The 24732-nt window shown below is 39.4% G+C and overlaps 1 protein-coding gene across 1 annotated transcript in view; it reads left to right on the top strand.

The window, feature by feature from the left end:
- LOC135710724 (protein jim lovell-like) overlaps positions 1–24732 on the top strand; it is a 154979-nt gene that overhangs the window by 36283 nt on the left and 93964 nt on the right. The window contains exons 2-3 of the mRNA XM_065233382.1: positions 11580–13326; positions 23486–23548. Of these exons, the coding sequence (XP_065089454.1) occupies positions 11655–13326; positions 23486–23548 (1735 nt within the window). The 5' untranslated portion in view covers positions 11580–11654. The remainder of the gene's footprint in view (positions 1–11579; positions 13327–23485; positions 23549–24732) is intronic.

Genomic DNA, 24732 nt, shown 5'->3' with positions numbered 1-24732 from the left:
CAGCCAGGAATAGATCATCAATTTTTGTTCGAATACCTCGTACATTTTGGTAGTACACCCAGATCCGATTTTCAGTCGAACCAGCCGGTTGTTGCTCTTGAGGCGGTGAGGAGCTGGAAGCAACGGACGAATCAGGAGCGGAACTGAGTTGCGGGTTGGAAGACCCCTTCTCCATGCCCACACACAGGTCCAGGACGACTGCAGGACAATGACTGGATTAACTCGACTGTGGCGGGAGAAGAAGGGGCTTCCGTAGTGCCAACTTCAATGCATCCCAGAGTGTTCAGGTGACAGGCGGACGATGCATGGTTGATGGTTGGTAAAGCGCTAGAACCAATGGACGAATCAGGAGCGGGACTGATCATGACACGATCATACTTGCCCTAAATTGTAGGTTTTTTTTTTTTTTTTTTTTTTTCCTTTGGTTTGTTTTTTCCGTCGATCTTGTTTTCCGTGCTGAGCACCAATGCTACCGACGTGCCAGGAAGGCAGCTCCCACACCTGGACCCTACCTATCGACCCATCAACTCATGAACCGGGGACCAACGGCTTTACTTCCCATCCGAAGGAAGGCGTGATCAGAGATGTTATGCCTCAGAACATCCCGGCGGCGCCGACTGGGATTGAACCCAGGCCTGTTGGGGTGAGAGGTAATCACGCTTACCACTACACCACCGGCGCCGTTATAAATTGTAGGTTGGAAGACCCCTTCTCCTAGCCCACACACAGGTCCAGGACGACTGCAGTTATGTGTTAATTTGATTGGCACATACCGGTAATTAATGATTTTAGAAACCCATAAAATTACTAAATTACGAAATGTTCGTTTAGCATAAATATTGAAGGAGCAACTTTTAAATTATTTTCATGATAAGTGGATTATTTACGAAACAGCACAAGTAACTGTAATCACCCATATACTATTAACGATTTGTTTGATTACTTTTTGATTTCCCAGTAATTCAAAATTACATGATAATTTCGAAAAAAAATGCATTAATCTTTGATTACCGATCATCTTCCAATCTTGACAGAAGTTCCTCGAGTTAATCTATTTTGCCTACTTCCTTTAATCTGAATATGTTTTGAATTAAATCGAAACACCCCTAATTGATAAAAACATATTTTCCTGAATCTAACCCAACAGCATTCACAGTGCGGTTGGTGCAAGCATGAAATTTTCCTACATCCCTTAGCATCAGCAGTGTCCCTAGCCCCAAAATATGCGATCATGTGTTTTTTTTTTTGCTGGTAGGTGTGAGTTTTCAAAATCGCATTTTTTCTAACAGCGCAACAGCAACGCTGGATTGCCACCAGAAAACAGTCGAAAAAACACAACTCCTTCTGCCCTTCCACAACAGTACGCCACATACAATAGTACGAACACTCTCAACACCTTCCCCTGCCCCCCCCCCCCCCCCCCCACTCCTTGACTACTACTGTAGAAACCGGCTTTGGGAAGGAAGTGTAGCGGAAAATAATTACAACGAGTGTCGTTTGTATATTTCTTTTCCAGTTGCTCGGGCGTCTTTTTTTCGTCGGCGTCGACGTCGCAATCATCATGATGTTAGAAGGTTTCCTCCCTGGAGAACCACCACCGGGAGACGTCGTCTGCCGAGGGGGCGAATGTGGTGCGAGATGGGTTTCCGCTTCCCGAGTTTTGCATGCATGTACGAATTTGTTATTTTATTTAATTACATGTGCATTCCTAATTTGAGAAGGAAAAATGGGTGAAAAAGGTGTCAACCGGGAAAGCAAAAGTGAGCAGCAGGAATGAAAATGAATTGGGTGCACTTAAATTATGATTTTGTTTTCGGGCAAAATTGTGCTCTTGATGAAATTACCCAACCGAGAAAGCGAAAATTGAATGAGAAGAATTGTAAATTTAATACATCGTGAATTTATTTTTTTTCCTCACATGAATTCACAAAGGAGAAAACAAGATTTATTATATTTTCCTTTGTGAAACTGGAAAATCTCAAAATACGGCGAAAGAGAAAAAAAAAGCACACAAAAACGGGGGAAATGTGGTGGCTGCTGCTGCATCCAGTCGGGAGAATCCTTCCGCACTACACCAGACGACGATGATGACGACGACGACGACGACGTGGCAATGCAGAAATCTGGCAAACGTAAAATCGACTTTCGCGTTTTTCACACAGCATCTTTCACTTTCTCGACGGTTTGTGTGTATTTTTTCAGCTCATCATTCATACCTGAACCAGTAGGAAACAGTAGGAAGATATGAGCCAAGTGGGAGGATGTTTGCTGCAATACTTCAAATTTGAATAGTCCTGTTACCGGTGCACTAGCTCCTCCGCTGAAAGGAGCCCAGTTGGTACCTACACTAAGAAAACACAAACACCGACTCTGTTTTGTTTTCTTTTGACGATTTTTTTTTTTCTTTCCATCGGGTTTGCCTTTGAAATGACTCGAAATGGAGCAGATTTTCCGCGGTAGGATAGTCATCGCCCTTCCAGACGACCCACAAAAACCAACGGAACATTCCATCTCCACTTAAAGCAGTCACCGAGCAATTTAAGTCGCGCAAAGACCTCTTGAAGCGAAAATGCCTTCAAATAGCCTTAAACTTTAAAAAACGGATTTTTTTTTTTGTCTTCTTCTTTTGCATGTCGCACTTTACCCGAGATGATTTTCTATTATGTGTGGTGGAGCACCAGAAGACGAAGGACCTTTTGGTCCTCGTTCCCTGCCGAAGGACAAAGTTTAAAGTACGTGCAGTTAAACTTGAGCAATTTTTCTTCCTTTCTCAGTTGTTGCTGTGTTGTCTGTGGAGGGGTTTTTTTTTTGCCTCCACTTTGGAACCTGGGACCAAGCGTTTGACCCATGTTTGCTTCGTTTGCAGTTCAGTAATATGCCGAAAGCGATGGGCGAATGTGTGTATGTGTGCGTGGGTGTCAAGAAAGAGTAAAGTGGGAAAGTTTGGCACTAGCTAGTATATCATGGGATCTGAGATTGTATTTTCACACTAATGGCATGTGGATTTGCGCCTTTAAGACATTTTTAGTTATTTGATTGGGAAATTTATTTTTTGCCATACCGTTACATGAAACAGTAAGGTAGGTTGATTTCATAACAACTTGGGACCGGAAAATCTTCATAACCAGTATATAAAAAGCACCTACCCTTGAATGTCCAGCAATCCATAATAATTTGATGGAATATAGGTCCGTTATGCGCATATTGGCAGCATAAAGCCTGGTAGCTTAAGCTTACTTGACATAACATATGTGGAACTTCATGAAAGACTGCTGACTAAAAGTTGACCCCTTTTTTGTGTTACCTCAGTGGTATAACTGGTATAGTTAGACATCGATCTGCCAACATTAAATTTTCATGATTCGACACTGAGCGTTCATGTGGACCAATGTCGTAAACGTAAGCAATGGTTTCTTTCGTAAATATCTTGAAATTTAAAGCCAGTTCATGTAACCCAGCAATTCTATCAGATTAAGGGACTTTCCCTATACACAACCATCGTAGGTGTTGGCTTACTTGAACGAGTTTTCATTCTCAAGAAATTCGTGGAAAAGTCAGTCCATTTGTCAACATGTCACTCCCAACACAGTTTACCCATTGTTGATTAGGTTCAGTTGTGACCAATCTGGGAAAGCAGTGCAGCAGTGCTTTCAGTGTGTGGCGTGTAGCTCAGCATTACTCAACCATCACGACCAAACGGTCCTTTTTAGGATCACCTTAAATTATTGATGTTTTAGAGTTCATTTTCATTGAACGTTCGCTCGCCTTTCTGCCAGCCATATCACCCACAAAGCTCTTTGATAATGTAGCCAGCTACCAAACGTTTGTCGTCAAATGCGTAACAGTATTGAAGAGGTACATACAAATTCTTGCAATGACCGAATACCACATGACCATGTCAATTAATCACAGACTCTTCGTAAGGTTTTCTCCAGGACGCTAGAAAAAGCAAACAAATCTCGAATTTATATAATTGATCGCGATTGGAAAAATTTGAGCAAGAAATTCCTCCAATCCATTTTAAATGTGCAAATCTACGGTCGTGTCTTGGATACAATCTCTTACTTTTTTTTTGAAAAAAATATTTTAAAATTTCCGAATTTTAACTTGAAAATTGTCGAGGAACAGCGCCGTGAAAGGATTTTGCTAATGGACAATGCAAAAGTGCGGTTTACATTTCACGAAGAAAAAAGTCCACGTAAACAGTACCACTGAACTGTCATCAGATTGAGGTTAACCCCGACGGTGCAAAACCTAATGTTTGTTTACTTTGCACTCTAGGTAGCCGGTTTGACATTTCAATAGGTAGACTTGCCTTCACTCTTGGCGTGACACATTATTCACCGACTCTAGATTAGACTATCCAATGTGTGAGGTTGAAGGACTGATGGCTCGGTTCAAAAGTCCAAAATTGCGCGTGATTTGTTTTCATCCATCCCCCGCTCACAAAGGTTTTAAGTTTCGGGAAGCCTTCTTAAGACTGATAATAGTTTTGAGAAGCTACCGATAATGAAAAAAATAATCTGGCCACCCTGCTTCTATGATAAAATCCCATCTGTCAATATGTGTTTGAAATATAGCGGATCTAGTTTGTTGATGAAACTTCTCTGAAATCTTCGATATTTACTTTCCATCCTCGTAACTTATGAGCCTACAATTTTCATAAAGTTAATGGGACTACTTTTGGTTTCTCCAAGATTCTCTGAAGTTTTTAGAATGTTACAAAAGCTATCACTATACGCCTTTTTAATGCACCACCAACGTAGAGAGCACCACGCGAGTTCGAGAGGAAACGTCAACCAAACCGTTTGTTCACATCAGAAGAAGGATTTTTTCCATCACTATATTAATCACTACCTTTTGCTTTTTCTCATGATCGTACTGCAGAAGCCTTCACTGTTTTCGTTGTGCTTTTCATTATCAGCAGCGAGTGTAACGATTTCCTTGTGAGCAGCGACCATTACTGGTGATTGTTGTTTGCCATGGCTCTAACTCTCACTGCGTGACAAACGATCTGTAAGCGATAATCGGTTGATGCGAAGACGAGTGTCACGTGAGTGTCATGATATTTTGCATCACTGATTTCTTGTTGTTTTTGTCGTTTTAGATGCTAGATAAAAGTTTCTTTTATGGATCTGTGTGCTGAAAATACTTGGGAATGTATTTACATGGCCGTGGAGATACAAAGAGAAAGTCGACGGAGAGAATCTGTTAATGTTACTTAGGACCTAATGAATTCTCGTTTTTATCAAAAGGCTAACTCTTTCGACTGAAGTGTAATAAAGAATATCCGTCAAACACTTCCGAAAACATTTTTTGATACAAAACAATGCCAAAATCTAGAGCAAATTCATAGTCCCTTGGGTAGCGAACATGAATTAATCAACTCTTTATTCATCAGAACAACACTATCAGAATGAACCAGAGAAGCTCATAAGTTTTGACAGACGCACCGGCGTAAACATCGGTAATTGAGAGATTCACAACTGAAAAGAGAGTGAGAGCAGGCTTTTGTGCTCTCTTTCTCCATTACTCTCTTTGCAATCAGATATCCAAGTACACAGCGGGAAATGCACACTTTGGGCACCCATACATCACAAATTTTCATCTAATTTAAACTCACATATTCAAACCGGTCTGCAAGTATGATAACGTCCAAAGCGTACCAGACTGCTGTTTCCGTGCTGCTCCCGTTTGACGCGTGATTGCTGAAGACTTCAATTACAACCAGTCAGTGGTGCACCTGTGTCGTGCACAGGTTGCACATGTGGACGCGACGCCACTGGATATCAACATCAAACTGAAATCATAATTTGATTTCAGTTTACGCAATTGACAAATTGTATATCAAATTTTGTTTTCATTTTGCTGTACATTTGCTTTTCAAAAATTTGTTGTTGCGGGTTTGATTTCATTGCCTTAGCATAACATCAAATTGAATACTTGTTTTGTTATCAACAGAAAAAAATGGATATCAAATTTAGTTTTCAGTTTGCTCTAACTGATAGCAACATCAAATTTAGATTTCAATTTGATCTCAGACTTTGCTCGGGTAGCCATTAGCCATAAAAGTCTAGGGCCCGTCAGTGAAAAATTGAGCATCACTTAACCTTTCTAGCTTAGATACTTCTAACGACCAACCAATCATATAATTACCAAATACGGAACGTTACGGTACGAGTGGACATCCATTTATTGAATTCTGAAGCATCGTGTTATCTAATTTTCAATTTAAGCAGGCTCCAAGTTTTCTGAATCATCTTGCCCCTTAAATGCTGCACAGTAGGCCTGGTTATGCGTGATGCCTTGGTATGGGTGATGCATCTTTGATGTTAAATATAATATTAAATAGACAAGAATAATTTCTGCTAAGAAGATCTCAGATTTGCTCCAAATTTTTACTTCCTTGATTTTTTGGCAAGTTCCGGAAAGTTCTGCACATTTTCTGAAGTTATTGGAAATTCCCTGTAAATTTTCGACAATTTTCTCAAATCTTTGTAACCGCCTTGAAGCTATCGGAACTTACCTTTGAAGATCCCTAAGCTTCACTGAAGTTTCTGACGTTTATGAAATTTTTGGAACTTCCCTGATGTTTATTTTTTTAAATTTCATAAAATTTCTCAGAACTTCCTGTTATTTTCCTGAAATAAAACCATGAATTTCTCAAAGTTTTTTTTTTTCGGGTCTTTCTTTAAGTTTCCGTATTTTTGCTTATGTTTATGGAAAAGTCCTGCGGTTTTCAAAACTGCTCCAAAGTTCATTTAACTTCCCTAAAGATCTCTAAGCTTCTTTGAAATTTTCGGACGTCCTACTTCTTTGTTCTTGGAACATACAATTTTTCTGCCGACGCCGGTGGTGTATTGGTAAGCGTGACTGCTTTCTCACCCCAATGGGTCTGGGTTCAATCCCAGTCGAGGTCGGTGGGATTCTTCTAAGGCATAAAAATCTCTGGTCACGTCTTCCTTCGGAAGGGAAGTAAAGCCGTTGGTCCCGGCCCATGTGTGTTGAATGGGTGCGATATCCTACGCAGGTGTGGAAGCTGCCTTCTTGCACATTTGATTGCGGTCAATGGATGGCAATCGATGTCCGCCAGTGATTGCAGAACAGAGACCGACGTTAAATAAAAGAAAGAATAATCTGAATCTTATGAATCGGAATCGGCTCTGAAGTTTTCAATTTTTCGTTACTTTTCTAAAGTTCCTACAATTTTCCTGATGTACACTGTCTCGAAGCTCTCTAATATTTTTTAAACGTCGTCAAACTTAAATGATGACTTTTTGGATTTCCTGAAGCTAGGCTAGTTCCATGAAGCCTCTAGACTTGTCCAACGATCTTCCTACTTGTCCTATGGATCCCATTTTGCTTAACGACGAGTTTAGGGTGTCCTACCTAGGTAAAAAAATGATGCTTCACAAGTGTTATTTGAAAAATTTTACCCAAGTAACAATTCAAGTATGTACCAACCCAAGTAACAGTAAGAACAGAAGCTGATTATTGATTGATTTAAGGTTTACAAAGCTGATTAACAGCAGGCTGAATAGATAGTTGATTAGTAGTGCAAAAAGCTAATTGTATCCCCATAATTCAACATCAATAAGTTAGCTGATCTAAAGATTGAACAAGCCTTATTTTAGCTTAACACTACTCCATAAATCAGCAATGCACTACAAATATTTTGATAACCTGATTTGTTAAATGTAGTCAGTGTCACTTGTTGCATTTCTGGCATTCTAGTGGTTCTAAATTCACTGCCTATCTTTCTAATCCCAAGCAGCGGCAGCAGTAGAGACAAGGTAGATGAGCTTTTTAGAAATAGCTCCAGGTAGAACTGGGCTGCGACGGGGCCGAAATTATTAACATTTGTATTTCTGTGTTTTAACTGCTGTAATGCATTGAATTTTCAGACAGAATTCCAAAAATATAACTCAATTATGGCACTAAAATAGCTTCCACATGACCATCGAAATAAATCGCGCACTTGTGTCCACATTGTCTTAACTACACTTGAAGATGAGAGGAATGTTGGAATGTCACCAGTTGTTGTTTATAATTCTGCATTGCTGTGTAAAACTCTTCCGGTTGCTGTTATTCAACTTAAATTTGACGTGTTTCAAGTTAATGATCATATCTTTTGCCACACATATGCTTAAGTGGTCCAGTAGATATGATTGATGCATGTAAATCAGCGACTGCCGGTTCGAATCCCGAAAGCAAAGGTAATTTTTAGACTTTTAATAACAATATCAATATGTGTATCCAATTAGTCAGCAAATTGATGCAATCCCATAAAAATGTTTAAGATATGAAGCGGTCTTTCATTATTATTATTTTTTCTAAATAAAACTAGATTTCTGATCAAGGGTTAGAAAAGATTGTTGTTCAATGCCTTTAAAAGCTTATAATTTATATAACTGTTAAGCTTTTAGCTGAATAAAATCACCAGATTTAGATGTTTAAAAGCTGAAAAAAGCTTAACGTGGTCTATGTACAACAATTATTAAAACTAAGGCTGAATTAAAATCGATTGAACAACACTTGTTAAGCATCAAATTGTTACCTGGGTAATTCAGTCTTAGTTTGAATAATTGTTGTACATAGACCACTTTAATCTTTGTTTAGCTTTTAAACATCTAAATCTGGTTATTTTATTCAGCCTAAACAAGAGATGAACTAGCCTATGGCTTAAAATCTCTCTAATAAAGAAAAAAAAAATCAACCTAAACCTAAACCAAATCAAAGTCTTTTCTAAGACGAGTCCGTTTAAAATGGAAAAGGAAAGGGACAGCCGGAGGAACATCGTATTTTTAGATTTACGAAAGTACTCGAAGAGATTCGGACCCTCTGATGCTATTTACGATAGCCAGAATTGTTTTGCTGTTCTCTGAACTTAAATAATATTGTCAGCACTTATTTTAAACACTCTGGATCTATTTGGAGTTTCCTGAACTTCACTAAAGTTCTGTTTAATTTATCCTAGGCAGGCTTGCAATTGCTCATTACAGCTAAAATGCTATTTTTCAATATTGTTGTGACAAAATTGACAAATTTTATATGTCATATACAATCTTTACCACCTCTTCTTGCATCTTACAAATAAAAATTATCATTAGAGTATCCCATTGTTTCATAATAACGAAAAATAGCATTTTAGCTGTAAGGAGCAATTGCAAGCCTGATCCTAGGTTGTACTGGACATCGTTTTGACGATTTTCCGAATTTATCTGAGGGCTTTTGAAGATCTATAAATTACTATGAAGATTGCCAAACTTCTTTGAAATTCTCTGATGGTGATCAGAGAGCTTTTGAAAAGAAGAAATGATGAAGCTTTGTTTTCCTTGATTTGTTTTCCGTACTGAGTGCCAATGCTACCGACGCCAGTAAGGCAGCTTCCACACCTGGACTCTACCTATCGACCTATCAACCCATGGACCGAACAACAACGGCTCCCTGCGATGCCGAGTGGGATTGATCCCAGGCCTTTTGGGATGAGAGGCAATCACGCTTACCACTACACTATTGGCGTCGCTAAACGATGAAGCTTGCAGAAGTTTCAACAAACTAATGAGATATTTAGTAAACTAAGGAATGTTGGCATACTTTGAAGGGGTTTTATAGATTTCTGCACTATTTTGATGAATTTTGAGAGCTTGACGGTGCTTTAAAGGTGTTCAGTAAAGATCGAATCTACTAATTAAAATTTTGTGAAAAATGCTCAAGTCAGCATTCACAAAAAGTTGTTAAGACAATTTTTGAAGAATATCCCACACATGTGTAGAATTGTATGGATTGATGTGTCGCTTTGTGATTGATCTCCTAAAATACCAATGCGTCTTTGGAAGTTAACAATTACAACCAACGATATGTTCACGTTATAGCGTAACCAAGTGGCTACGGTAGCACCCGAAACATGCCCAATGTGGTTCAAGGCACTTAACATAACCACCATCGATCTTGTTTTCGAATTCTGATGTTTTATGATGTATCAGGTGATGGATATTGACCTAAGCTATAAACCGGTCATTTCCCCGGTGACACCCAAAACATGTCCGGATGAGGCTTATGTGGTCCTGGGTACTCAATATATCAACCTTGTTTTTTGAATTTTCACGTGATTTAATATGTCGCATGATGGGTTTTTGCCCTAGACAGAAACTTACTACTTACTCGGGGCCACATGGAACGTGTCCGAATGTGACTCAGTATGAGTGACATTGTACTTGCTCCCATAAAGCTTCTTGAACTTAAACTAAATTCCATGAACTCAATCGAAGCTTTCAAATTTCTTTTCAATCCATTAAGTTTCCTGAGCCACTAGGAAGTTCTTCGAGGTTTGAGGAAGTTTTGTGAACTCCTCGCCAACTCTCACGATGTGTACCAAGCTCTCTAAATTTGACTAAGATTTCCAATGATCCCGGGAAATGATTTTCTTGAAGCCACTTGAAAAGAATAAATGTTGGGATTCTCCTAATTTTAACAAAAAAATATTTTCAGGATTAAAAATAATTATGATCAAAATTTCAAATCTTTAGTTCGTTCGTGGTATCAATATAAGTAGGAGAAATGGATGTAATGTCGGCCTAAATGCCCCTAATTTGGGCCCATACATAAATTCAGCAATCGACTAAGCGACCAAAAATATCCATTGATACCGTCCCAATGACGCGTTGATCTAGATAAAACTGATAAATAGCAGATTTTTAGCGATGGGCCCAATCTTAGATTCATAGGCCAACATTTGAGCCATTTCCCCTAAGTTTTGAATCATATAAAAATATTATCCTAGAAATTTAAAAAAAAGTAGGCAAAGCTCAGAATCGTTAAAAATATTAATATCAGGAAGACCAAACCCAAACACATCGCAGCCACAACGCAACCACTATCCATCAGCACACCAAGTCACCTTTCATCAAAGTGTATATATTTTTAAAGTTTCCCTCCCGTGGCCATCGTCGCTCGAGCGGTTTTTTTTTCTCTCTCTACAAAACCCATGGCACCAAACACCACCAACCACCCCGCGAGTCTTTAAGAAGAGAAAACTTCTTTAGTGGGAAAGTATAGCACCGGAATGCAAAATCTGGGACCGAAATTGAAATTCACTGTCACTGCTTTTTTCCCGCCCGAAGAGGAGGTGGAGAACAACCGAGGTCACTTAACTCATCCCAACAGCCATGGACGGATGGGGAAGTAAATTGAATATGTTTTTTTTTTTCCCCTTCACAGTGCTCTTCATCTGCTTTGGTCTTCAACCTGTGGTTTTTCCTAGAGGGCCACTGATCCTTGCATGTGTGAGTCAATCCCGAAGAGCGTGCCACCGAAAAAAAAAATCATAGTGTATTCGTGCGGGTAAATTACTATGCATGCCTAGCAAATTGAAAAATTGAGCTATTAAAGCTCCCCCGGTTCCGAGGTTTCGATTCGCCAGCGGCAGCAGAAGAAAAAGTTTACTCGCAAATCGCTCGCCGTTACCTAAAGTCATTATCCAATTTGTTTTCATTTCCTCGACTAACGCGATACATTATTGCGCATTTGATCGATTTCACGCCATTGTAAAACGGTTTTCTCTTTTCCTCCCATTACAGACACACAAATTCATCGACATCTGTTATTGAGACCCACCAACTGTCGCATGCAGCTGAGCTAGACTTAACGACCAGATGAAAGAAAAATTCGAAATCATGACCGATCAGGAGCACTATAGCCTTCGGTGGAACAACCACCAGAACCACATTCTACGGGCATTCGATACCCTGCTGCAGACCAAAACCCTCGTCGATGTCACGCTGGTCTGTGCCGAGACGAGCATCCGAGCGCATAAGGTTGTCCTGTCGGCCTGTTCGCCCTTCTTCCAGCGAGTGTTCTCCGAAACTCCCTGCAAACATCCTGTGATAGTGCTGAAAGACTTCCGCGGATGGGTTGTGCAAGCGATCGTAGACTTTATGTACCGTGGCGAGATCAGCGTTCCTCAAGAACGACTCTCAGTACTGATACAGGCCGGAGAATCGCTACAGGTTCGGGGGTTGGTTGACCATCCAGTAGCAGGTAACACCCCAACCCCTGCGCAATCTCCCGAAGACTTCAGTCTGCTGGACTCTTCGCTAATATCGCCAACATCACCGTCACTTCCGTCGCCAAACTTCACCCACCACCACCACCATGCCCGCCACCCGCATCAGAACTCCACGGCAACAAGCATGCTCAGTGCCAGTACTCCAAAGTTATTGCTGCCACCACAGGTGTTCGCCGATCCTTCTCTAAACCTGCCCAACCCAGATCTCTGCACTTCACCCATGCCACGACGAAAGCAGGCCCGTCCAAGGCGACGATCAGGTGATTGTGCCCCTCAGGACCTAAGCAGTAAACCCACCAGTCCCGTTCCCCCCAGCATGGATGAAAAGGAAGATGAAGACAACGAAATCGATCGTGACGACGACGAAGAACTAGAAGATGAAGATGACGATATCAAGGAAATCATTCGAAGAAGCGAAAGCGAGGACAAAAAGGATTCGAGTCCGCAGAAAACACCAAGTAAAAGCGATGACAACGAAAAGGACAGCAAAAATAATTCAACCGCGTCGACAGCTTCCCTCTCCGTAATGGATGGACCCGAGAACCTCTGCATGAAGAAATCCTCCGTTTCAAATAACAGTTCAAACAACTCCAGCAATTCGAACAAAGATAGCAACTCTCGGTTATCAGACCCATCCAGCATCAAGGACAGCTCTCCGGAAACGACGATCGGTCGACTTTCGCTGAAGGACATCCGTCATCTGAATAGATCCTCCCTGGCCCGATCCATGAGTTCGCTATCGCCTCCGCCTTCGTTTCACCTGAACAACAACCCTCCCTCCAGCCTGTCCCACCCGGATAAACGGGTCAAACTGGAAGATCGCGACGATGACCGACTTGGCGACGACGATGGGCCTCATTTTTTAGACCACATGGACCTGGCCTTAGCCTCGCATCAGCACCCGCTAGCGCATCTTTCGCATCACAACTCCTCGCCGCAGCTACGGCCCCCGGGACTAACGCCGGATGGTGAAAACAACAACAGCAGTAGCAGTAAGAACAACAACGGGAATGCTGGACCGGGAAATGGACCCAGCAGCAGGGACGGGAACAACGGATCCGGTCCGATGGGAGTGGGGATGGGAGGTGGAGCGGGCGGCAAGGATGGACGACTGGGTCCGAAGGATTTTCTGCACAGTCCAACGTTAAATTTTCCGCCGTTCTTTAACCAGTCGGATGGACCGCCACGGCCGCCGCACTCGCCCCTGTCGTTCCCGCACATGCCGTCGGTTTCGTCGCTGACGCTAACGCCACCGCATAGTAAGTATTGCAATTCATTCGGTTTAAGATTATTTACATTTGAGAACATTTTGAGATTCATTGGAGATCAATTTAAACTACTTGAAATGGAAAATTTTAATAAATTAATTCAAAAGCATAATATTTTCTGGATTGTAGCCTCGTGTCAGTTAAGGCACAGTATTACCAAGTCAAAAGTGGGAGGTTCAATTCTTGGTTCGGTCTAGCAAATCGATCCCGACCTTACAATATTATTCCTTGATATTTTGCTCTTATGTCATGCTTATGTATACGAATGCCAATTAATATCGAAATCCTTCTCCGGAAGCCACTAAGAAGACGAATATTTTCTAACTTATGAAACTCTAACATTTCATGCTTAAGCAAACATTTGTCAAACAGAAAGTGGTTTACGATTACTTTCTTTACGTGGATTCATATTTCCTGAACACAGATATGTTGAGTGAATAAACATAAAGGTTATAAGCTAACCTGTCGAGTGTATCAATTTTGTCAGAAATGCACATTAAGGTGCTACACTTTGAAAAAAAAAGTGTTAAATTTCTTATAGGCCATCCTCCAGTTCGATTTATAACCCTGAAATATGAGCCTGTGCAAAAAATGGTAAAGATTGATGAAGATTTAGAGGTCACGCAAATGTTTAAAAATTTGTGTGGAAATAAGTAAGGATGAATTTTAAAAATCACTTTTACTGTCTTAACTTTGGTTCTACTGGTTAAAATGTTGAAAATTTTTATAATGGAACAGTCCATACCAAATGACAAATACAAAAACTCGACCTTCTCCGATTTGCATGAAACCTTGCATAATTGTTTGTAATGTTAAAACCCCAAATACCTCAAACTATCCAAGTCCGACTTTTGAATTTTTGATGTCGAAAAAAAAGCTTAAACAAACTTTTGAAATGTTCAAAACCATGGACACTTGAATACTGACAAAAATCGTAGAACAAAAACTTTTGAACAAACTTTAAAATATTAGTTAGTACACTTTTTTGGGTTTATTTTTTATCACAGAACATGATTTAAACTTCCTTCCTTCAGATAACAACTTGAGTGCGGTAAAATCGATAGAACTGTTTCAAACACATCGTCGGTACATGAGCGAGTTGACGATCATTTCTTTTTGCTAGTGGTGGCGGGGGGAATACCCATTACCATCCCTCTCAAACGGAGGAGTTTGGTAAAGAGAGGTGATCAAACCAATTTGTACCTTCTTTAAAAGTCGTCCTTGCTCGCTTTCTACTCTCTATATAAAATTTTCACACTGCCGTACTCTAACGGAACTATCAACTCTATACTTTCATCTCCTCATCTATCGTATAAAAATTACCACTTTAGACTGTTATTTGAAATTAGCATCTTCAACTATATAAATCGTTGACTTCACTCAGAAGTAATACAAAACATACAGTCAAAAGTATGATTTAAACTGTTCAAAACATGTTTAAATGATATTAAAGAAACGTGCCAACAACCAGTTCAGAAATTTTACCAAAAGTTCTTGTTCATCGATTTTTTTCAATTTTCAAATGTCCATAATTTCAAAAATTCCTAAATTTTAAATATTTCATAAGCTTTTATTTAAAAAAGAAGAATTAAAAATCAAACAATCACTTTTTGAGATATTGAGGTTTAAATATTTTTTTTTATTTCTACTTGAATTTTCTTGAAAATATGTTTGTATATTTAACCAAGAAAAATTCCATAATGGGCAAATTTTAGCAAAAATGCAAATCATTGCCAATAATATACAATTATACAAGATTTCATGCAAATTGGAGAAGATCGAGTTTTTCTGACTCGTCATTTGGCGTAGAATTGCTCTAATGCAGAAGTGCCGCAAATTCGTGAAATTTCAGCAAACTTTTCAGAAGCTCAGCAAACTGCGTAAATGTTCAGGAAATAACTATGGCAGCAGTTTAGCAATCTTCTTAGAACTTGAGGAATCATCATAACAGTTTAAAAAAATTCGTAGCCATTTGTCAAAAAATTTATTTCGAAAAAGCACATTGAGTTTCCTGGTAGTTTTGGGAAATTCATTTCGACCAGATGCTCACGAAAATTCGTAGAAAAGGTTCAAGATTTTTCTGGAAATTTTGAGAAGTTCATACATGTTCTAAAATCTAGGTCAAATTAGAAGAGCTTGGAAAAAAAAATGACGGAACTTGGAAAATCTTCAGGGAACTTCATGGAAGTTGAATTGTTTTTTTTTCTAGAAATTAAAGAAACTTTGCAGATGTTTAGGAAACATTGTGCACAGAAAATAAATCTAATCGCAGCGGCGTCACGTCCACATGTGCAACCTGTGTACGACACAGGTTCAAATGATATAAAATTATGCGTTTAGATTTTTAAAGATTTTATGGTTTTAAGTGAGCATGAATACTCTATGTTATAGTGTGGTTCAAATAAATGTTTAACCTTGCTTTGCATCAAGAAGGATTAAATTCAGTAGGCAGACCATCGCCTAATACCTAATACATTAATTTCTTATCATGTCAATATCACCATGACAAAACTCGATAAATAGTGCACCTAAAGCGAGGTTTTTTTTGTGGCGGGTGGCAACTTTGTGGATGATCAAATGCCTGATGTAAGCTAAGTGATTGCTAGACTTTCTATCACCCGGTGATAAAATAAGATCATGCTTGAAACATACCACAAACTGTCCACACTACATTAAAACTTTCAAGCAAGCACGCGCTATACGGGAGCAACACGGAAATAGCAGTCTGGTATGCTTTGGACGTGTAACATACTTGCAGACCGCGTGCTTCCTTTTTAAGAAGTTGTGATAACGCGATACCTTTTCGTTTCTTCTTCTTCTTCTTTTTCTTCATTTTTATATATGGATGTTGGATTTTAGTGTTCGTGAGATTGCGCTTGGAGATCTCTATGGGTGCCTAAAGGTGTATTCAGATCTGAGCGATATTTCACGCGCGGAGAGAGAGAGAAAAGTACTAGTTGTCTCTCTCATTCCAACGCAAATTTTGCTCCGCTCCGCTAATGCACGCTCAGATCTGAATACACCTTAAAGCGTGCAGTTCTTGCTGGATATCTGGGGTCGCATTGCGCATCTCGAAACGAAAGACATTTTGTACGAACGCTTGTATGAAAAAGTTTTTCGTTTCGAGATGCGCAATGCGGCCCCTGATTGTACACTCAAAAGATATTCAAATCTAAATAGATTCAAAGTTACCATGTTATTATTTAGAATCTGAAGGCGAACCCAGCGTAGTGGTTAGCATCCATACCTCTCACGCCAAAGTCACGAGCTCAAATCTCACCCCAGACATGTCACGAATGACCCAAGAGCGTTAAAGTGGCTATAATAAAATTAAAAATACCTATATATATATTAAGAACCTGATGTTTAACGGCGCCGGTGGTGTAGTGGTAAGCGTGATTACCTCTCACCCCAGAAGGCCTGGGTTCAATCCTAGTCGGCGCCGCCGGGATGTTCTGAGGCATAACATCTCTGATCACGCCTTCCTTCGGATGGGAAGTAAAGCCGTTGGTCCCCGGTTCATGAGTTGATGGGTCGATAGGTAGGGTCCAGGTGTGGGAGCTGCCTTCCTGGCACGTCGGTAGCATTGGTGCTCAGCACGGAAAACAAGATCGACGGAAAAAAAACAAACCAAAGGAAAAAAAAAGAACCTGATGCATCTACAAAGATTTGCTACAGCATGTATAGCTGTAATAAAAGCTGGTTATAAGGACTGTGAAGTACATCAGCGATGTAACTGAGAAAGCAGCCTCCCGATCGTTCAGGAAAGCTAGTTTCATTCTGGTGAATTCTCGTCCTGCTTGTGCTTCTCCGCGTTCTCTTTTTCCTGTAATTCCAATACAAGTGCTGTAGTTGGCTGTATTCCTGAATTACACTGTACTGCACGTTCGATGGAATTCACCGATTTACTCGGCTAAGAAAGACCGGAAAATGTTTAACTTATCATCAATCAGTGCTAGAGATGCCTTCAACCTGTCGTTTTGTGTTGGTTGGTCTTACTTCTTGGGGGATACTAGATCTAGCTTCAATCTGGTGATCCTTTCAGGAACATGTTTGTTAACTGTACGCTTATAGGAATAATATCCATTTTCGAAACAAATGAACATAGAATATAGAATTTTATAAATCCGAAGAAGATAGAATCCGAAACATAAATACTTACTTTCAAGTCATTCTTCCTAGTCCAGTATAGTGATCAATGAACTTATTGTCTAATGGTGAGCATCACTCAACGTGTCAAGGAAAATCATTTACATTCATTTGTCTCTAACTTTTTTCATCAAAAACATAACGCAAAATGATGTATAGAGCTTTTGTAGGTTTTGTTTTGTTTTAGCTAAAACTTTTGGTAACAACTCAAATCTGTATCTTTTATGCATCACGAACTATAGCGGGCAGAACTTGTTACTGTTTTTCATTGAATGAAAAATACATTCGCTGTAAAACATTAGTGGCTTCTGTTCGCTCTGGTTTGTCATGCCTAAGAGATACGGATTTGAGTTTTTGACAAAAGTTGTAGCTAATAACAAAACCTACAAAATCTCCATACATCATTTTGCGGAATTCACGAAATGATTTGCATTCCATGCCTGCTCAACGCTACTAAATAAAAATGTCTGACTACAGACGAAAGAGGTGGAATACGTCAATCCACACGGTAACTCGCAACAACTCATAATTGAGTCGAACATGCTCATTTCAGCGAGAAGTATGGCTACTCAAAAGAGAGTAGGAGCACTTTTACTCACTTTTGAGTAAACGACGTTCTCGCGCAGAGTGAGTGATATTTCCAGCCGGGATGTTTGTTTTTTTTTTTTTTATTTGTTTTGATTAAAATGGAAATTACCAGCTCCAGATTAATTTAACTCGAGCTGAAAACGACTGAAAATCGTCTCCGCATGCAATTCCTACTTGCCATACATTTCAGCCGGTATTTTGCAATAATTTCGCCGTTTATTAGTGCGTTTGCTCCAACACAACTGGTATTTTTTTCTAAGTCCCGGATTTTGCTGACTGAGTGGTTTTTACTCTGTTTGACATTTCTTGTTTACTCAGATTTTGACCTGAGTACTACGGACTCACTAAAGGTGCTTGTCACTTGGGAGCCAGTGTGAACAGTCAAGCGGGAGCCAAACATTCAGAAGCAGCAAATGCAGTTACTGTTCTTATCTATCGTCAAGCATTGTAATCTCATAAAAATGATCTATAATATTTCATAACACATTCTTAATTTTAAGCTCAAAGATAAAAACCAACAGGCTCAGTGATGACAGTATAAAAACCAACATAGTTTTTATGAGGCAGCTGAGTTTTCAATTACAGTCAAACATACTTTGGCGAAACATGTATGTAAACAAACTTTGATAGAGTCATGGGGGCTCGAGCACTCCTTGCTCAGAGCTTTTGGCGGGAATCAACTGAGAAAGAGCAAACCAGTTTTAAACTTGAGAAAATGTTCAAGCAGTTTTTCATTGGCTTGCAAAATAAAATTGTTCGACTCCGCAGTACCCAGATTTTGACAACCTTATGCATCAGACGAAATTGAGTACGATTGACTCACCCGGTGAGTAAGCTGAAGTAAGCGTGCATGATACAAATGACACAGCGTAGCAAGCGGCTGAATTTTTAAGTATAGCGATGAATTATGACATTCGGTGTCATGTATAAATATAAATCTGAAACTGTATAATCGAATAATGCTTAAATTTTATTCTATTTTCGATTAGTTATATTTTTAAGTGATAAGCAAGCTAGGATTGGGCGCTCTAGGATCGATCTTTGGAAGATCGATTTTTTCATCCCCATTTACGATTTTTCGGATCGATTCTTTGTCCACGAAGAGATCGAAAAAATCGATCTCTTCTTTCGATCTGTTCGATCTTCAAAAAAAATAGATGTTAAATTTTTTAAGTGTATTTACATCGAAAAAAACCATTTACTCTCACCGCAAACTGCGTTGTAAATTTAACGAACATAACGTCAACATCAGCATCGCTACCTACAATGACGTCCCTATTTGCGTTTCCGATATTTACGAATACAGCAATATTTGAAGGTTTAGGCTACCTCCCTCCTGTTCTCATTGCTCCTTACCGTCACGACATCATTTAATTGAATATTATAAACGAAAGAATTTCTTGCGGTACGAACGTAAACAAGTGTATTAAAATAAGAAACAAAATGCAATCTTCACTTTCTTCTCTGCTTCAGAAACCTAACTTAAACTGAAGACAACAAATCAAGAAGACTGGCAACTTTGCCAGAATCCAAGCGACAGATACAATGGCGCTGCGCTTGAGTGAAGTGGAAGCAACGCATAGAAAAATGAGCAAATACACAAACCCTTCTTCTGAGGATGTAATCTTTGCAATCAAATTCGTTCGGAGCATTTACCTTTGAGCGGCAGATGACGCAATTGTACCTGCACTCTTAGAAATAACTACTTTTACACGAGACGTAATCCATGTTGAACGTAAATCATAGAACGTAAACAAACATTTCATGTAAAATTAAGTGTTCTTAAACCGAAACATCAACTATTCGACGAAGAGAACGTTTGATTGAACTGATTTTCACGTTTCTTTCAACTGATTCTTATGTCAAAAGGCCCGCTTACATGTGTCGGTCTCAGGGAACCGAAATGTACATGACTTTTTAGTAGTGTGTGTCTCATAGCGTTCATATGAGAAAATGGAAGAGTTGCCAGTCTTCTTGATTTGTTTTTTTCCTTGTTTTGTTTTCCGTCGGTCTTGTTTTCCGCGCTGAGCACCGACGCTACCGACGCCAAGAAGGCAGCTCCCACACCTGGACCCTACCTATCGACCCATCAACTCATGAACCGGGGACCAACGGCTTTACTTCCCTTGATCCCGTGATCAGAGATGCTATGCTTCAGAACATTCCGGCGGTGCCGACTGGGATTGAACCCAGGCCTGCTGGGGTGAGAGGTAATCACGCTTACCACTACACCACCGGCACCTCGACCTTTTGATTTGTTGTATTTGCTTCTTGATTTGCTGTCTTTGCTTAAACCTGCGTTTTTGTGTACTATACTGAGGTGCAAATCAACAAAAATGTCTGACGAAATAGTATCAGTTCCTATTGTAGTCGATGTCAATGTCAAATTTAGTGTACATTGATCACAGCAAAATAAGTCAACATTGATCAACTCAAGGTAGTTATGTAGGGGAAATTATGTCAATTCTTAACCATTACATTAAATTTAAATACATTATCTCATGCGTAAGATGAACCGTGGTCTGATTATGCTAACGTGAATTGTCGCGAGTTTAGAACCATAACCGAAACATTGGAATATTTAAAAAAATTAAGATAAAGTATAATAATCAAAAATGCATGACATAGGGGAAAAGTTGGCTTCGGCAATACCTTAACCTATTATCGTCATGGGGGTAAACAACGTCCTTGAGAGCTCAATTTTGGCATGTGGATACATTGTGTTTCAGAGCAACTATTGGCCAAATTTGAATGCTCTAGGACATTGTTTACCCCCTGACAATAATAGGTTAAGGTATTGCCGAAGCCAACTTTTCCTCTACTTCAATTTTGCGTAGTTCTACGTCATACTGCGGTCGTGTCTAGGACACAACCCTTTATTATTTTTTTTCTTCAAAAATCTGGTTACTGCTATGCTACGATGGTAGAAAAGTTAAAATGTATTAACACAACTTAAAGTCTGGAAATAAATTAAATTGTTTGTATTATATGTCTATTGAGTAGCCCTTAGTCTTTCTACTACCGTTCCCTCGACCGTTCTAATAACCATATTTTATTAAAATAATTTGTTAGCATAATAAATATATTTTGAGATCGCACCAGAAATTTTTTGAAATCATCATCACTTTCATAGTTCTTCCTTTCTCCACGGGAGCTCACTTTGATTATTCAATAATGTTTTGGTTTGCATGGGCATACTTCGGTTCGCGTGAAAAGGGCCATGCAAGTGTTGTTTATAAAAGATAATAGGCTCTTCAAATGTAACGTGAGATAGTGATTAATATAGTAACTGAGAATATATCCCTCGAATGAGCATTGAAAAATAAAACAAAACTTATTTATGATGGTAAATTACATTGAATATTATTATAAATTGGTGCACAGGTAAAAAATGAGGCATGCGATGTCTCTGACGAATCGATTTTATTTTTCCCTCTGCGGATTAAAAAAAAATATCGCATGATTGTTAACTAGGGCCAATGAACTAAGTTTGAGCCGGAATTCAACCATTTTAAATCACTTCTAATTTTTCAATAGGGATTCGATGTTTCCATAAAATGGTTGATCTTATCGAAACGATGTCTGAGACAAAGCTGTAGGGAACTGGATTGCGTTTTAAGAAAAATCATTGAAAAAACAGCTTCATGCAGCAATTTCAGCAATATTACGAATTATGATCACGAGTCTGAGTCAATTTCAGAAAACTTATGGATTAACTTCAAATATTTTTTATTATTTTTTGTTCTACATTCACTTGTTAAAACATCTAATGTAACTCGGTTTCGCTATAAGTTTCAAGACTATTTATAAACTATTGAAAAAAAAACATTAGATTTATCCAGGACCAGTGCGCAAAACAGTCAGGTCCAATGATTCATTTTCATATGAATATGAACTGCCATCTGCCTCATCATGCTGTGAGAGTCTGAATGATTGAGAGGTAAACGAGTCACTGACAGCCGAGCACTCAGTAAGGCTCTGAACCACTTGGTGATTTTTTTTTTACCTTTTGGTTAAAATTTGACAGATGGAAAGTTATCGATGAACCCAGCTATCTGAGCATGGTTAATTCCGGCAGACAAGAAGTTAAATTATGAAAACCGTGGCTGTAAAACCGGTCGATCGACACCACGGGGATATTCGAAAATAGAAAATAACTTTCAAAGTGTCACTTATGGCGTCTTAGCTACTGATTTAAAACCTTTGTTTTAGTAATTTAATTAGATATCAATTTAAGGTTCGCAAAACAGAGCTTGTGTGTCATAATAATGCTGCAGTTTTTGCAAACGCTCCTGATGCCAACCTAGGGCTGTATTTTTAAACTGTTTGTTCTGGAAAAAATATTTTAAGAATCAACTTACTACAACACAAAAAGGTGTAGGTCAATTAGGCTGAATATTAAAAAGTAAATAATGAAACTTTGAGTATTCCTTGGAACAATTTTAAATGCTCTGGAACTTTGAAAATTAAATAAAATAAATAAATACAGAGCACAAATATTAAAAAAAAACAAGAGCACGAATATCTGCTCCAATAATAAAAATAAATATTAAAAGGGATCTCAACGGAGTTGAATTTGCATAACGTGAAGTTTATGCAGTTTCCGAGATTTGTATTCTTAAACATTTGAAGTGAAAGTGCAAGTCTGTCATCATGTCGACCATACTTGGACTCCATCATGTATGTCCTTAAATTGAAACAACGCAGATGTCGAAAAGTGAACAGCTATAACAATTCCGGCTCAATGACCCATTCGGCATATTGGCATTCGGCCTATTGACCCATCAACCACATAAATATTGACCGAGTTTTGTTCCTGTCAAAATGTTTGCAATCCTTTACCTTATCCCTTTGTTAACCTTTAGGACTATGATTTGAGGCTTTTAATCATTATAGCATCGTAGCCTTTTGTGATTCCTAAGTAATGCATACATAGGGCTTTAGTATGTCCTACACTTATAAAAACTGAATAATGTTCTTTACAAACCTGTAACCATTTGCAATTTAGGCTGATTTTAAACTGATAGCACTAGCAGTGCTGAATTGATATAGATTTAAGGTTCTGGACTAATGCTTGCTACTGGTTTGCTGAAAACCCATGGAAAAAAATGCCACTAGTTTAATATATCTGACGACTCAAATCCCATCATTCGAATGAAATCGTTGTTAGACAAGGCCAACACGGTCGGGTTGCCTCATCGATATGTTTTAGTGAACACCATTCTCACCAGATGCAACTACGCACTTTTGAACTATTTTAAGCTCAATATTACATTGAGTAAAACATCACCCACCGGTCCAGCGCAAAACCCATGCGCGGACAAGTGCGGTTCTCTTCATTCAATCCAATTTATCTCACATATTTTCATCGTCAATTTTATAATCATCCCCTTGCTCTCTCACATAATTACAGCTGACCGAGCACCTTGGACCGAGCACTCTTTCCCAACACCCAACAGCACACTTTGGAGAGAAGGTGAATGATTAATAATTTATGACATTGCGCGAAGCGCTCCTCTTTATCTTACTATACCCAGCCAGAGTGGCCTCGTCCATTCACTCCCCCCACCCCCTCCAATTCCGGTAGAAACAGTAGTCTCTTTACAATTTTAATTGATATAAATTTCCAGTCTAAACTTCGCCGAAGCACAAGGCGTAAGACAACGAATCCGAATGGGTCCCACGGAGTCTCTAGAGTTGTTGCGCGAGACTTTGGACACATTCCCATATGAAAAACAAGTGCAGACGTTTCACAATCCGAGGCTTAACCGTATCTACACACGCATCCGTGGAATCGCCCAAAAATTCGGCGATTTTCTCACATATATTAGAGTGCGAAATATTTGGATCGTCGTTTCTTTTACTTTTTCTTTTTCGGACCCATTCATAGCTTTAGTGTCCGTCCCGTACGACGCGTATATGTATGTGGATCATTAACGATCTCCAGGGAGCCACAATGCGAAGCACCTCAAAATCAGAAAACAAAAGAAAATAACTGCCTCTTTTGGGTCCCCCCCCACCCCCTCCGCGGGGACTAAAATTTTCCCGTCCCAATAAAAACAAGCTTTCTAACGGTGAATTTTCCGCCAAACACCTACGGCGGCGGAGGTCATTCGGTCGAAATTTAGACAGATGAAATGAAGATGATATCGGGCAGCTTTATTTTTTACGATCCTAATCTTAATGTGACCGCACTTTGGGTGTGTGCGTGTGGAGTGGCAAAATTCCCCCTATTAAGGTGATGTGAGTGCAGAATTCTTTCCGCGGGAGATTTTCATCTTGTTGGTCCGAAAAAAATAATATGAAGAGAACCAGCATCGAAATGTAAACGCAACCGAAATGAATATGTATGTATCTTTATATGGTCATTGTTTTTCCCAAGCGATATTTTCGGCGACGACGACGACGGCGACGGATGGAGCGACCCCACGAAGGCAGAAACAATGGAAATATCTTAATTTTTATTGCGCTCATACAGCCAATGTTTTTCGCGCCCGTTAGGTGACCCTTCGGCTGCTGTTTGGGCTGCCGAGAGTGGTGATTAAAATTTTGGACAAATGGCTTTTATATGGAGATGCGTTGGAAGTATGCGGTGGGAGGTGGCAGTACCGCTTTGCTCTCCAAGGGGTGCAATTACGACTCGGTCGAATCTAGGTGAGG

The sequence above is a fragment of the Ochlerotatus camptorhynchus genome, unplaced genomic scaffold (genome assembly GCF_037179485.1).
Source record: "Ochlerotatus camptorhynchus isolate MF236.1 unplaced genomic scaffold, CSIRO-AGI_Acam_v1.1 ptg000401l, whole genome shotgun sequence".
Taxonomy (NCBI): Eukaryota; Metazoa; Arthropoda; class Insecta; order Diptera; family Culicidae; genus Ochlerotatus; species Ochlerotatus camptorhynchus.
Note: the sequence above shows the minus strand (reverse complement) of the source record. Positions and strands in the feature narration are given on the sequence as shown.